The sequence below is a fragment of the Vombatus ursinus genome, unplaced genomic scaffold (assembly GCF_900497805.2).
Source record: "Vombatus ursinus unplaced genomic scaffold, bare-nosed wombat genome assembly UNPS02014821.1, whole genome shotgun sequence".
Classification (NCBI taxonomy): Eukaryota; Metazoa; Chordata; class Mammalia; order Diprotodontia; family Vombatidae; genus Vombatus; species Vombatus ursinus.
Window position 1 is genome coordinate 13,935,522 of NW_020954599.1, and position 16,342 is coordinate 13,951,863.

The following is a 16,342-nucleotide window of genomic DNA, read 5'->3' on the forward strand; positions in this document are numbered from 1 at the left end:
CCAGAAACCATTCCCTTGAGGATTTAACCCTTTCATATCATCTAACACTTCTGCCTGTTCAGCCACCTGTTCAGATGGGTGACTGAGCCACCTGGCCCACTATTTCAGGCAGGCCCCTGGCATGTTTATTTCATTCTCTACTCTGCATCTGTCTTCACAGCAATGCAGTACCAATACCCTTCTGTGCCCCTTCCTCCCCTCTGCTTCTGGAACCTTGATCACCTCAACTCTGGCCTTGTTCCTGGGAGGTATGAGTCACTTTACTCCCACTAACATCCCATAACTTTCTGGACCCCAGGAGGGGTCCTGGGCCACCGCCTCAATGTCTACTGTCTCTCCCAGTTAGAGGGGAACGCTCTTTGATTTTGTATTTGTATCCCCAGTTCTTAGCACAGTCCTAGGCACATAGTAAGTGGTTAATAAATACTTTTTCCTTCACACTTGGTAGATTGGGTAAAATGTTGCCCTAAATAGTCTTTGAGAGCTTAGGATGGAATTCACACCCCAGGAAGGAATTTGAATGGGACACAAATGCACAGGAAGGGTGTAAGAAAAGTGCTTTGTGAGGTCTGGTGGTAGAAAGTTACTTTACCACTTTGGAGGTGAGAGAAGGAATGAGTATTTATTAAGCAGCGATCATGGGCCAGGCACCATGCTAAGCACTTTACAATTATTATCCCATTTGAGGGTGGGTGCTATTTTTATCCCCATTTTATGGTTGAGGAAACTGAGGCAGACAGGTGAAGTGACTTGCCCAGGATCACACAGCTAGGAAGTGTCTGAGTCAAGATTTGAAGTCGGGTCTTCTGACACCAAGTCCAATGCTCTACCAACTTCACCACTTTAATGGGGGTGGAAGTCAGGGAAGGCTTCATGGGAGTGGTGACTTTTGAGCTAGACTTGAGAAAGATTTCTTTTTTATATATTAAATTTTTAGGTAATTGGAGTTAAGTGACTTGCCCAGGGTCATACAGCTAGTAAGTGTCAGGTGTTTGATCTAAGGCCAGATTTGAACTCAGGTCCTCCTGACTCCAGGGCCGGTGCTCTATCCACTGTGCCACCTAGCTGCCCCCTTGAGAAATATTTCAGCAGGTGGGAAGGTGGGTGAGACAGGTTCCTAGCCTGGGCAACAGTGTGGGCAAAGTCATCAAGGCAGGAAAGAATGAAAATGGCAGATGATATCTTGGTTAGACCATAGGATAGAAGAGAATAGTATAAGAGTATGCTGGAAAGGTAGGCTATCTTTAACACAATAGAGAGACAGGGAGTCTTAAAAAGCCTTCAGGTTTTTAACTAAAGATGTGAGTATTTAGTGAAGAACCTTCTTGATTTGGTTGAATTTATGCTGATATCCGTTTGCCTACATTCTCATCCATTGTCCACACAGCTGTCAGAGCCCAGTTCTGCCCTGGAAAGCCCTTCACAATCTTACATTTCCTGACTTATTCTACATTTCTTCCCTTCTGCCCTAGATGCAGTTAGGTGGCGCACTAGTTAGAGTTCTGGGCCCAGAGTCAGGAAGACCTGAGTTCAAATCCAACCTTAGACACTTCCTAGCTGTGTGACCCTGAGAAAGTCACTTTACTTCTGTCGGGCTTTGGTTTCCTAAACTCTCTAATAATGTCATCTACCTCTCAGGTTTGTTGAGAAGATCAAATGAGGTGATATTTGTAAAGTGCTTTGTAATTGGAGGTGCTTAATAAATGCTTCTTTCCTTCCTGTATGCTCATCTTCATGCAAATGTTCTATCTTCTGTCTCTGCGCCTTTGCCCTGGGTGCCTGAAATGTGTTCCCTTCTCACTTCTCTTTCCCCCATCCAGGAAATTACCTTCCCTTATATCTACTTTATATCTATCTCCTATTTACTTAGATGTGTACTTTTTGTTTCCCCAGCATCCATTTATTAAATACTAATAGTGTGCCAGGCACTGCGACAAATCCTCCAAAAGAAACAGACAGTCCCTCTCCTCAAGGAGTTTATATTGAGCCAACAAGCATTTATTAAGTGCTTTCTATTTGTTTTTGTCTTTGCATCCCTTTATGGCATGGTTCATGGGGCAGTAGCTGCTTAATACATGCTTATTGATTGATTATGGTGCCATGGTGACTTGATTTGACTCGTGGCATGAGAAAAGAGAATGGAAATCTCATATTAAGAATGAGAGCCAGTCAGTGGCGGCTAATTGAGACCTAACTTACTCTTAGCCCTAAGGACTCTGGGAAGATTGAGTGGAACCTCAACTCCTGCCAGGAAGGTCACTTTTTGGTGGAGTGAGAAGCCCCAAGTGGATTGGACCTCCTCAGTCTTGTGGAAGAGTGAGCCAAATTCTGTTGATTTGGAAAGGCTTACACTTTACTCGGTTTATTTGGGACAAATGACTCAGTGTGGTTTTTTTGAATATTTTTCGTTTTTTACATCATGTTCTTTGTTGAGTACGTCCCTCCCCGCTCCCTTACTTAGGTAACAAAGAATAGAACAGAAAAAGGAGGAGGGGGGAAAGTACTTGAGCCATACTAAGCAACATATCAACCAGGGCTGACACTGTATGTAGTGTTTCATAACCCATAGCACCCACCTCTGCAAAGAAGAGGAGGAGGTGGGTTTTTTCATCTTGAGGGTTAAGCTTGATCATTATAATAACACAGATTTCAGTTGGGGAAAAGACATTTTAAAGCTTAAGGTGATATATAAATGTAAGTTGTTAATTAAGAATAGTGGGCAGCTAGGTGGTGCAGTGCATAGAGTGCTGGGCCTGGAATCGAGAAGACTCCTTTTCCTGGGTTCAAATCTGGCCTCGGATACTAACCATGTGACCCTGGGCAAGTCACATAACCCTATGTGCCTCAGTTTCCTCATCTGTCAAATAATGTGGAGAAGGAAATGGCAAACCACTCAGATATCTTTGCCAAGAAAATCCCCATTGGGGTCATGAAGAGTTGGACACAATTAAAAAACAACTGAACAAAACTGGGACATATAAGAGGAATGATCCTGAAAATAAAGAGAGTTGTTACCATACCATTTGATTTAATATGCAGATTCACTGCTAAAGTTAGAAGACAGGAGGCATGCTGCAGGTCTCCATACCCAACCACCTTCATCCCCTCCCCCCAAGCCACCATTTGATTCCTTAGTATATTTGTGTGGCCTTGGGCCCAATGTGCTAAGGGGCTTTGACAAGGGTGCTGTTCACCTTGGCTATTTTTATAGCACTCTACTCTAAAAATACTCCTCTGTGTGACTGAATCTTGCCTCTACTTTGAGTTGAAGTTTCTGCACAGTCCACTGGGCAGTCTTCCATTAGAATTTCTGCCTGGCATGAGCATTGACAAACTTCAAGCTTTGCTTATTGGACATAGGACTGGGCAAGCAGCAAGGTTTGTCCAGCTCGGTTTTATCTTGCATTAATAGCTATTTGTGTATACATTGTATCCCTCCTACTAGATGGTCTCCTTTGCCTTGGTATCTTATCCAGCCCCTGGGACAGTGTTCTGCACAGTATTACAATGGTAGCATTATCATGAAATAGGCTGGAAATTGGAGCTTGGAGCTTTTATCCTAATGGAAAAAAATTCACGAGACCTCAATATGGTGTAGTGGACAGGTAGGGAATAGCTTGTTAGACTTGCAGTCAGGGAAGACCTGGGTTCTTATCGTGGCTCAGACAAGTATTAGCTATGTGACTATAGGCAAGTCACTTAATCTTTCTGAGACTCAGTTTATTCATCTGTAAAATGGGAAATACCATCTGTAGTTACCTCCCTCACAAGTGGTTGTGAGGCCCAAATGAGAGAATGTGGAAAGTGCTGTGGAAAATTTGTTGGGCTACCTGAATGGCAATTATTATTGTTCACAGGTGATTAAATTTCCCCCTCTTGGTCTGTAGTTTTTCCATTCTCATGACTTCTGTGTGTCCAAATTTGGGCTTGGATAGGGGTGACCTTTTTTATATGTCGACTGGACGGCTTATGTCATATGCTTTCAGTGGGCCAAGAGAGAAATTGGAATGGAGAAGTAGGAATAGAATTTCTAAAAACAAATGTACAAACTGCTACTGAGATTTCAAGTCTTGGCCCTTCATGGGACCGGAAAGACCAGTTTAGACAGGTAAGCTCCTCCGCGGTTTTTTTCTCTTTTTTTAATATTATAAACTTAAATATTAAAACAAATATAAAATAAGAAAAGAAAAAACATGTCATGTGCACAACCAAACATAAGAGAGGATTCAAAATATATGGCAATTAATTTCCATTTCAAGAAAGCCTATATATTAAATACTACACCTTGTGTTGAGATCCATCCATCTTTTCTTTGCTTCCTTGTAGGTTTTCTTTTGTTCTCTGCTGTGCAGTTTTTACTTTGTTCTTTTTTTCCCCTTCCTTTTCCCTCCCCCTCCTCCAGGCTACAATTAAGCGTGGATATATTTATATTAGATATAGATACACACACACATATATACATAAACATATTCTGATCTGTTTGTTTTTATGTTTGTGTGTGTCTTATTTTCTATCCTTCCTGACTCCTCTACTTCTACCCGCTACCTTGCCCTCTTATTAGCTTAACCTGGGGTGGGGAACCTGTGGCCCCAAAGCCACATGTGTCCCTCCAGGTCCCCCGACTGAATCAGGATTTTGTTGTTTTTTGGCTAGGCAATGGGGTTAAGTGACTTGCTCAGGGTCACTCAGCTAGTAAGTGTTATGTGTCTGAAGCTGGATTTGAATTCAGGTCCTCCTGACTCCAGGGCCAGTGCTCTATCCACTGCACCACCTAGCTGCCCCTGAATCAGGATTTTGAAGAATGGCAAAATTACCTGACTGAGGCAGGAAGGGAAACCAGGTCACAGATTTCACTAATAAAGACGATTTCTTGTACTGCTGCACCTGTAATGAAGCTGATAACCCAATAAGATCAGTCAACAGCTCACCTCCAAACCTGATTTTCTTTTTCACTTTCTACTTGAGTTAGGCTTTACTTGTCACAGGTGAAGTGGGAAAATAAACACAATTTTATCCCCTCAGTCACTTTGACACAGGGTCATTTGACACATATGCTTTGTCCTCTTGAAACAGTTGCCTAGCAGGTCTTTTAATTACTTTGTTTTCTTGCTGGGGTAGGATTTCCTCTGGTGTGTGCATTCAGTTAAGATCCAGCAGCTTCAGGAGCTCTCAGCCCAGAGATGGTAGGGGAGGTTGGACAACTGGTCAGAAAGAGATTACAGGGCACACTTTGTAGGCATTGGGTACAGCTGGTGCCGATTGGCAACTCTATTAACAATACACAGTTCTGGATTGAAGTTCTAGGGTGGAAAGGAGTGGTTATGGTCAGTTACAAAGGAGCAGGAAATCTGGTAGCAGTTCCAAGACGAAGAGGAGCACTAGCATTTGTGGCTACAGGAGAGCAGGGGACCTTGTTGCAGTTTCAGGACCAAGAGGAATATAAACATTTGCAACTACTGAGGAGTGAGGGGCCCTTCTTGGGTAAAGACCAGAGCATAGACCAGGAGAGCAGTGAGCACACCTCTCCCTCCATTCCACCACTTTGGAAGCACCAAAGCACTTTGCAGATCCCCAGAACTCGGGCTCAAAACAGCAACACAAAAAAGCCTGAAGCTTGGGACAGTGCCTCCCACCCCAAGGTAAACAGAGCCCAACTTTAACATAAAGTTTACAGTGAAGAAATAGGCTGGGAAAGTGAACAAACAAAAAAGAAATTTGAACAGCCAAATTGAATATAATCCTTCCAGGGAGAAAGGAGGAGGAATGAATATTTAATAAAATAGAGGAGTTATAAGTATTCCTTATGAAAAGACCAGGGCTGAATAGAAAATTTGATTTTCAAATACAAGACTCAAGAGAAGTATAAAAAGGTAAACATGAAAAAGTAATCACAAGGGACTCAATAAAGTTAAACTGTTTACATCCTATATGGGAAGAAGATATACGTATATCCTAAGTATTTTATCATTATTAGAGCAGTTGTTTATATAGAAAGAGGGCATAGACTTCTGGAGCCAAGATGGTGGAATGAGGCAGGAACTTGCCACAGTTCTTGCAAATTCTCCTCAACACAACCTTAGAATAACTCCTCAAAACCAATTTTGAAGCAGTGATGCAGTTTTCCTGCCTAGAACAGCTTGGAAGGTCAACAGGAAAGGTCTGTCTCACTGGAGTGGTGCCTGAGCAAACCAGAGGCAGACCACACCCAAGGGGATATAGAAATGAGGTCCCATCTCCAGTGCAAGCTGGCAGTAAAGCCCTGAGCCCTACCACAAGAAATTTGGGACAGTACCATCTCCACTCCAGGAGCAGATCCCAACTTTAGGCTTGGGAAAATGAGCACAAAACAAACAAAAAAAGAACCTGATCATAGAAAGTTACTATGGTGAAAGGGAGGATCAAGGTATAAACTTAGAAGAGGACAACAGTGTCAAAACAACCACATGCAGATCCTCAAAGAAAATGTGAATTGGTCTAAGGCCCAAAAAGAACTCCAGGAAGAGTTCTTTTTTTTTTCCTAAATCAAATAAAAGGTAGAAGAAAAATTGGGAAAATAAATGAGAGTAATGCAAGAGAATCATGAAAAAAAGACTCAGCAGCTTGGTAAAGGAAGCACAAAAATAGAAAAAGTTATACAAAATTTCACCAAAGCAAGCAACTCCTTAAAAAGTAGAACTGGCCACATTGAAAAGGAGGTACAAAAGCTTATGGAAGAAAATAATTCCTTAAAAATTAGACTAACTTTAATAAGTTTCTTACCCCTTAATTTTGTTTTTTTTTTATACCATCCTATTATAGCCAGCTCACACTCTCATCCTCTGTCTATATATACTCCTTCTACTTGCCCTAATAGTGATATAGTTTATTAACTTATTTAACTAAGTCCTCTATTTTCACTATTTCACTATTTCTACTGTTCTCCTGGTCTATGCTCTGGTCTTTACCCAGGAAGGGCCCCTGGCTCCTCAGTAGTTGCAAATGTTTATATTCCTCTTGGTCCTGAAACTGCAACAAGGTCCCCTGCTCTCCTGTAGCCACAAATGCTAGTGCTCCTCCTTGTCTTGGAACTGCTACCAGATTTCCTGCTCCTTTGTAACTGACCATAACCACTCCTTTCCACCCTAGAACTTCAATCCAGAACTGAGTATTGTTGATAGAGTTGCCAATCGGCACCAGCTGTACCCAATGCCTACAAAGTGTGCCTTGTAATCTCTTTCTGACCAGTTGTCCAACCCCCACTACCATCTCTGGGCTGAGAGCTCCTGAAGCTGCTGGAAAAATTAGAATTGGGCAAGTGGAAGCTAATTACTCCATGAGACATCAAAAATCAATCAAACAAAAAAGAATGAAAAAATAGAAGAAAATGTAAAATAGCTCATTGGAAAAACAACTGACCTGGAAAATAGATCCAGGAGAGATAATTTAAGAATTAATTATTGAATTACTTGAAAGCCATGATTAAAAAAAAAAAAGCCTGGACATTATATTTCGAGAAATTATCAAGGAAAACTGCCGGAATGAGAGAACCAGAGAGTAAAATAGAAATTGAAAGAATCTACCAATCACATCCCAAAAGAGATCCTAAAATGAAAACTCAGGTATATTATAGCCAAATTCCAAAGCTTCCAGGCCTAGGAGAAAGTACTGCAAGCAACCAGAAAGAAAGAATTCAAATATCATGGAGCCAGTCAAGATTACATGGGATTTAGCATCTTCAACATGAAAGGATGGAGGGCTTGGAATATGATACTCCAGAAGGCAAAGGAGCCAGGATTACAACCAAAAATCACCTACCCAGTAAAATTGAGTATAATCAGGGGGAAAAATTGATATTTGATAAAAGAGGACTTTCAATAATTCCTAATGAAAAGACCATAGCTGAACAAAAAAAATTTTTATTTTCAAATACAAGACTTATGAGAAGCATAAAAAAATAAATAGAAAGAGAAAACATAAGAGATTCAGTAAGGCTAAACTGTTTATATTCCTGCTTCGGAAGATGATACTTGTAACTTTTAAAAACTTTATTAACTTTAATAAGTTAATAATAATAATAATAATTAGTTAACTTAGTTTATTAACTAAAGTGATAAAGTTCTCTCATTCTCAAAGTGTTAGCAAAAATAGACATAGTAAAAGAGGTAATCAGAGAAATTCCATTTTGCTCTGTACCATAGACAGTGAAGTAATATATAAAAAAAAATTACAAGTTTCTTAAAGGCCTCATTTCTTGAAAATATAGGGAGTTGTCATTGAAAAAAAAAAGAGCCATTCCACAATTGATAAATGGTCAAAGGATATGAACAGGCAATTTTCAGAAGAAGAAATCAAAGCTATTTATAGTCATGTGAAAAAAGTGCTCTAAATCATTATTGATAAGAGAACTGTAAATTAAAACAACTCGGAGGTGCCACCTCATACCTGTTAGAGATGACAGATGCTGGGAGGAGTTGAGGGAAAATAGGTACACTAATAAGTGAAGTTGTGAATTGATCCAGCCATTCTGGAGAACAATTTGGAACTATGCCCAAAGAATTGCGCATACCCTTTGATCCAGCAGTACCACTACTAAGTCTATACTCCAAAGAGATCAAAGGAAAACGGAAAAGAGCTGTGTGCACAAGTGTTTATCGCAGTTCTTTTTGTAGTGGTGAAGGATTGGAGATTGAAGGGATGCTTATCAATTGGGGAATGGCCAAACAAATTATAGCATATGATTGTGATGGAGAATTATTGTGCTATAAGAAAAACCTGGGGAGAGTCATATATATGAACTCATGCCAAGTGAAGTGAGTAGAACTAGGAGAACATTGTACATAGTAACATTAACTGTGAAAAATTGGCTACTCTTATCAATACAATGATCCAAGACAATTCCAATGGACTCATGATGAAAATACACTATTCACCTCTAGAAAGAGAACTAATGCACTCTGAGTGCAAATGGAAGTGTATTTTCTTGCTTTATTTAGTTTTGACTTCTTTCTCTTTCTTTTATTTTTTTGGGGGGGGCACCTATGGCTAATATGGAAATACGTTTTGTAAGATTTCATACGTATTATTGATGTCGTAATGTTTGCCGTCTCAGTGGGTGGAGGAGAGATGAGAGGGAAGGAGAGAATCTGGAACCCAAAATTTAAAAAAATGTTAAAAGTAAAGAATAATTTTTTAAAAAAGAAAACAATGGGCAACTTGAGATAGAAGATGGAGCGTCAAATTCTTAGAACAGCTAGAGTCCTGGAACGGACACTGTGTGAACGGAGGAGTAATGTGAACTTAGACTGGGAAGGAGGTTGGAGCCAAAGCGTTAAGGGCCTTGCATACAGGCTTATTGGTTGGCATTTTATTCTAGCGACTGTAGAGTTTTTGAGCAGGTTTTGAGCAGGGACATGACCAGGTCTATGCCTCACTTAGGAAGATCATTTTGATAGCTGTTAGAAGGATGGATTGAACTGGGGGAGGAAACTGGAGATGTGAAGACAAACCAGAAGGTATGAAAATAGTCTTGACCAGGGCAGCTAGGTGGCACAGTGGATAGAGCTCTGGCCTTGGAGTCAGGAGGACCTGAGTTCAAATCCGGCCTCAGACACTTGACACTTACTAGCTGTGTGACCCTGGGCAAGTCACTTAACTCCGATTGCCTAACCCCCGCAAAAAAAAGAAAGAAAGAAAATAGTCTAGACTGGCATGAAGTGAGGAGAAACTGAAGTAGGGTGATTAGTTATATGAGGGAAAAGAAAGGAGTCAATGTGGAGGATGTCTCAGATTTGAACTTCTCTGTTGCCTCTAGGATAAAATACAATCTCTGCTATCATCTCTAACCTTTCAAGTCTGATGGCAGCCTATCTTTTCAGATTGATTTTGGCAAGGAAGATGGTAGGCACGTCGTGAGAAATATGGAAGTCTGGAGGATGGGCAAGTCTGGTGTGGGTTGGGGTAGAAAATGATGAACTTAGTTTTCAACATGTTGAGTTTCAGGTGCTGGTAGGCCATCCAACTAGGAACGTGCAGTAAGTGTGTCTATCACATGATAAAATGGAAGCTCCTTTGGGGCAGAAAATGAAGTTAAAGGGAGAAATTAAGGCTGGGTATGTGCATTTGGAAATCATCTGCATGGGGGTCACAGTTGAACCCCTGAGAGCACACGGAATCACCAAGGGAGAGGAAGGTCATCAGGTTAGCCTTGTGAAGGAACTTGGCCTATAGCACCAATAGGAATGGAAGAAACTAAAGGCTAGGAGTTGAAGCTAGTAGAAATGGAACAATTACCTTTCAATTTTATAGTTGCTTCTGAGCATTTAAAACCACTTTGAGAAATTTGCTTTATCTTTTTTTTTTTTTAAACCACAGCATCAAAGGTGAGATTCTAAACCTTGTGACTGTGTCATGGCTGTTGCTGCTACCATCAAAAGTTAATAATTAATAATCAATTAAAAGGGAGCGGTGAAGTTACCTTGGATGTCTGGTGTCTCTGTACTAAAGGCTCACCACATCACTCTCCCACTTCACTGACTCCGTATCAGCTCTATGATCAAATACAAATGCCTCTGTTTGGCATTTAAAGTCTTTCAAAGCCTGCCTCCAATCTGCCTTTCCAGCCTTATGGTGCTTTACTCTCACAACTCTTGATTATCTCAGATTTATCTTGTGTGTGTGTGTGTGTGTGTGTGTGTGTGTGTGTGTGAGGGGGAGAGGTGCATACATACACACACACACACACGTGTGTAATTTGTGCATAATTGTACATAACTGTTTGCATTGTGTGTCCTCACCCCTCTCCCCATTAGCCTATGGGTTCCCTTGAGAACAAAGACTTTCTTTGTATCCCTGGTGCTTAGCATAGTGCCTGGCACATAGCAGGCACCCAAATGCTTGTTGACCGACCAGCTGCTAAAATGGCCTCCTTATTCTTTGTCATACATAACGCTCTATCTGGCATCACTAAACTTTTTCCTGGAACACGCTTCTTCCGAATCTGTCTCTTAGGATCCTGTTGCCTTTGAAACTCAGTTCAGTTGCCACCTTCCACATGAATGAAGTCTTTGCTGAGACCCCTTGGCTACTAGTGGCCACCCCACCTTGTATCCATTGTAAATACCTGTTGATTGACAACATCTGCCCGGGCACTCCCTCAACTGAAAAAAAAAGAGTTGAGCTTGCTTGAGCATTTGTCCAGGGTTTCATACTTTAGTAATACATCATTTCCTCTTTACAATAATATTCCTGTGAGGTCAGAGGTAATAATAACTGCCGGAGAGGAAACTGAGGCAAAGGAGTTTATTTGTATAATCTTGCTTGAGGTTCTATAGTTTTTTCCCACTTGATTGTTCAGTCATGTCCAATTCTTTGTGACCCCACGGACCATTAGCATGCAGTACTGTTCATTTTCTTGGCAAAGATACTGGAGTGGTTTGCCATTTCTTTCTCCCGTAGATTAAGGCAAACAGGTTACATGACTTGCCCAAGGTCACACAGCTAGTAAGTGTCTGAGACTGGATTTGAACTCAAGTCTTCCTGACTCCAGACTTAGTGCTCTATCCCCTGAGCCATTGAGCTGTCTCATTTCCTCCCTTAGAAGCCATCAAATCAAATTTAGGCACAGAGAGTTTGACTGACCCTGCCCAGGTCACACTGCTAATGGCATCTGAGAGGTGGGATTTGAACCCAGGTTTTCCTGACATTTTTATGCCTTGCGTAAGTGTGAGTCACGTAGTCTGCATGTTCTTCTCAGTGATTGTGACAAGAAATCTGGCAAAAAGCTTGAGTTTTCTGTTTTAGATTCTCTTGTTCGTCATGAATTTTTAATCCCTGTGTTTCCTCAGCTGACATTTTTGGATGGTATTTCTTTTGTCCTAGGTTGCTGCATCAACTGGACACACAGTTGTGTTAGTGGACCAGTCAGATGAGATTCTGGCCACGTCCAAAAAAGGAATTGAGGACAGCCTCCGGAGAGTGGCCAAAAAGAAATTTGCAGAGAATCCTCAGGTAACACCTTCATCTTGATATCTTCAAATCAAACCACTTGGAAATTGATTTTGCTGTTTGTATGGATGGGGTAAAGAAGTCTAAGAAGATAGCACTTTTCTGTTGAGCTAGCAGAATGGCGCTAGCAGAATGGGGCATCAGGCATGCTTTTATGATTCAAGAGGCCCAATGAGCGAGTTGGGAACATGGGCATCAGAGAAACCCTGATGGGGGCTCTGAGGCTGGAGAGTTCCTCAACATCTCTGACTTGTCCTCAGCAGCACCCATCTACTGCCCTTACCAGAACCCCTTGTTATGCCATTGCTTACCAGGGGGACTGTTCTTGGTTTCTCAAACATCCTGTTGCAATTATTTCTCTTTTTTTGAGCTGTCCTATACAAATATTTCTGAGACCTCCAGGGGCGTTGAAATTTGGACTGAACACAGTAGGAAGATAGGATCTTAGGGTTAGGGCTGAAGGAATCTCAGAGGCCATCTGGTGCAACTTCATTATTTTACAAACGAAGGAACTGAGACTCCAGGAGGTTAAGTGACTCTTTTAAAGACTACTCAGAGATTAAATAGCAGACTGGGGTACAAGCCCAGGGCCTCTGACCAATCCAGCTATCTTTCCACAATTTTAACTTGACCCCTTGGCATTTTGAATTTATGTAATTCTTAGTCTTGTAAGATAACATTAGAGGGGCCTTGTTGATTTTTACCAAATTTGGCAAAAAAAAAAATACAACTTAAGTTGTATTCCTGAATTAATCTACCATTCCTTACAACAGTCTCTTGCTCTATATTTACAAAGTCACTACCTAGAATTTAGGCTCTTTGATTATAGAAATAGACTTCAAAAAACTTTCCAAATGGGCACACACACTAGAGTGAAGTCTAGAAGAACTACTGGAAATAAGCTATAAAACCAGATAATATTTAATGGAAAATAAAGGAAACATTTGAATTTGACAAAGCTTTTGTGAGACTATCCAGTTTCCTCAGCCCCCTGCCCTTATTGTTGTTTTTCAGTGTCTGGCTCTTTATGACCCTATGAACTGTACCATCCACGGGGTTTTCCTTGGCAAAGACACTGGATTGGTTTGCCAGTGGATTAAGGCAAGCAGAGGTTAAGTGACTTGCTCAGGGTCACACAGCTAGTGAGTGTCTGAGGCTGAATTTGAACTCAAGTGTTCCTAACTGCAGCCCTAACATTCTATCCGCTGAGTCACCTAGCTCCTCCTAGGCAAACAGAGGTTAAGTGACTTGCCCAGAGTCACATTGCTACTAAGTATGTGAAGCCAGATTTGAACTCAGGTCTTTCTGACTTCAAACCCAGAGCTTTATCTCCTACCTTGCCTCTAGCTTAATTTTTCTCTTGTAATCTGTTTTGTGCTGGGATAAACTAGATAGTATAATGGAGAGCACCAGTCTAAATTCAAACCCTTCTTAGAGAACTGAGCTACAGGCTTGCATCAAAAATAAGAATAAAAAGAATTATTGGGCTAGAAAGAATGATACCAAAGAATGTAGTGAAACAGATTCTAAGTACTTGAACAATTGGCATTTCTTCCTTATTAGTGTCAACATAAAGACTAACATGTCTAGGGGGCAGCTAGGTGGCACAGTGGATAGAGCACTGGCCCTGAAGTCGGGAGGACCTGAGTTCAAATCCGGCCTCAGACCAAACACTTGACACTTACTAGCTGTGTGACCCTGGACAAGTCACTTAACCCCAATTGCCTTTAAAAAAAAAAAGATTGACATGTCTGTTTAGAACTAGGCTGATAGACTAACTTTTTTTTTTTTTTTTTAGATTTCATTTTCAGCATGTAGTGATATTTCCTGGGGCACATTGTTTCTTGGTCTTTTTCACTCGTTTTGGCACTATGAAGAAATATTTCTAAGTGAAGGGTGTGACTTTTTTTCTCCTCTCTCCTCCACACTTGATAGGCTGGTGATGAATTTATTAAGAAGACCATGGGCAACATCTCTTTGAGCACAGATGCGGCTTCTGTGGTCCATAGCACTGACTTGGTGTTAGAAGCCATCGTGGAGAACCTGAAATTGAAAAATGAGCTTTTCCAGAGGCTGGACAAGTTTGCAGCAGAGTATGTATGCAGTCACCGAGACAGTCCTTATTTTTCCTTCAAAACCCATCCCTTTTCCTAACTTCCTTCTTCCAATTGTCCTCTTTTCTGCAATCTTTCTAGACATCCAGATTCTCTACCTTGTAGTCAGCCTTAGTTTTCTCTATCTTCAGTCCCTCAGAGTCTGCTTTCACAACATCTCTCCTATCTGTCCTTTTTTCTATATGAACAGTCACCACCAGAGCCTTAGGACCTCAGCACCTCTCACTTTGATTATGGGAATAGCCTACAAATAGCCTACAGAAGCCTGCCGACTGTCCTTCCCATCTCAATCCATTCTCCACAGAGCTGCTAAAATGGTATTCCTAAATCACAGATCTGACCATGTCACTCTCCTGCCTTGGTGTCTCCCTGTTGCTTTTAGGATAAAATATAATCTCCTCTTCTGGCATCTAAAAGCCTTCAAAATCTGATGCCAGTCTATCTTTTGGACACATCACCTATTATTCCCTCTTGTGTATTCCACTTCTAGCCAAATTGGCCTAGTTATTATATACATGTTCTAACACCCTTCTCTGTGCCTTCACAGACCATCACTCTACAGGGCTCTTCCTCTTTTACTAGAATTAGCTAAAATTCCTAGCTTCAATTCATAGCTCATGTTTCACCTCCTGCAAGAGGCCTTTCCCATACTTTCTTATTCTTAGTATTCTTTGCCCATGAAATTTGTTTTACAGAGGTTCTTGAGGTCAGGGACTATTTTATTTTTGTCTTTGTTTCTCCAGGGCCTAGCACATAGTAGGTGCCTTAATAAATGCTTCTTGAACTGAATTGTTGAATACATTCAGTATTGAGTCTCTACTGTGTGCATTCTGCATTTATCCGCCCCTTCCCATCTCCTGTCATAGGGGATACAAAGTTGAGTAAGACAATTTTCCCTTCAAGAGCTTCCAAGCCATTGAGGTATCTGTAGTGATAGTTTATGTTTGCAAATCTTAAAGAATTATCTAAAATGCTCTCCTTCTATAAGTCCTCTGAGTGCGGTTTGCATATGAAAGAACTGAGGCTCAGAAAGGTTACAAGACTTGCCCGGTCAGGATGCTAGCAAGTGGCAGAGCCCAGATTCAAATCCAGGTCTTCTGATTCCACATCTAATTATTACTATTATATGCCATTAAAGTGGTTCAAACGAAGGCCCTAATTCATCGATCATGGGGTGTCAGGAAGGCTTCAGTGGAAGAGGTGATAAAGGAGGAGATACTTCTTGTGAAATGCTTCAGGGCAAGAAAAAGATAGTGAAGGATGGATAGGATTCAATGGATGGAAATGGTAGTAAGAAGGAATTCTTGGAAGAAGCAGAGGAATAAGATAGGAAAACATGGGGCAAAGTCAGGAAACAGTGAGGAGTCCATTTTGGATTAGATGTGGCTTTTCATTGTTAGAGAAGCACGGTAATATAGAGGATAGAAGTCGGGTCTCAAAACTGGACAGACCTGGGTTCAAGTCCCATCTCTGCCCTTGGGCAAATCCCTTAACTTCTTAGTGCTCTGGACAACTATCGAAGACTGAGTTGCAGAGAAAGAGCTGTCCTGCACTGGTAGAGGGGAATTTTCTCACAAATGAGTTCAGTGGAATCACAGGATGAGTCCCTATCCCCTGATTGTCTTGGATCGGCTACATGATGGACTATTTGTTCAGCTCTGTCCATCTTTCGGATGAAAATCAGGCCTACCTCAGTAGGAAGGAAACCGATGGGTCTTCAGCACATTGGACCAGAGAGTCATTATCAGCAATAGCGTCTCCTCCAGTAGAGTTAATGTAGATGTTGGAATGTTTTATTACCCTTAGAAATGGAAGATATCTCGCTTCATCCTTCTGGATGATCTCTTGTTTCATCTCTTTGAATGTCAGTTCCCTTATCTGCAAAATGAGAGGGACTGGGCTAGAAGACTTCTAGGTGTTCCCTTTCAGCTCTGTGATTGTGAAATGAGTGTTCCTTCTCATTTTATTTTGTTTTCTTAAGTTATGTTTCTTAAGTTTCTTTGCTATGAATGCCACAGGCTTTAAGGCAGAGCACCCTGTTAAAGGCTGTGATCATATAAAATCTACAGTACAAAGATAGTTGTTGATGGCATGCATGATCACCAGTGTGCTGCCTGGTACCAGGTATAAATAGTGACTAGTTCACAGAAGTAACTGATGTTACTTCCCCTCACCAATCCAAGAACCTGTTATCATTTGGAAGGAAGGTAGGGAAGGAACCACATGGGCTTACCAATTGGGGCCCT

The 16,342-nt window shown here is 41.2% G+C and overlaps 1 protein-coding gene across 1 annotated transcript in view; it reads left to right on the forward strand.

Annotated features, from left to right (window-relative positions):
- The window catches only part of HADH (hydroxyacyl-CoA dehydrogenase), a 54,604-nt gene that overhangs the window by 14,167 nt on the left and 24,095 nt on the right, over positions 1–16,342 (forward strand). The window contains exons 2-3 of the mRNA XM_027837575.1: positions 11,857–11,985; positions 13,918–14,075. Coding sequence (XP_027693376.1) covers positions 11,857–11,985; positions 13,918–14,075 — 287 coding nt within the window. The remainder of the gene's footprint in view (positions 1–11,856; positions 11,986–13,917; positions 14,076–16,342) is intronic.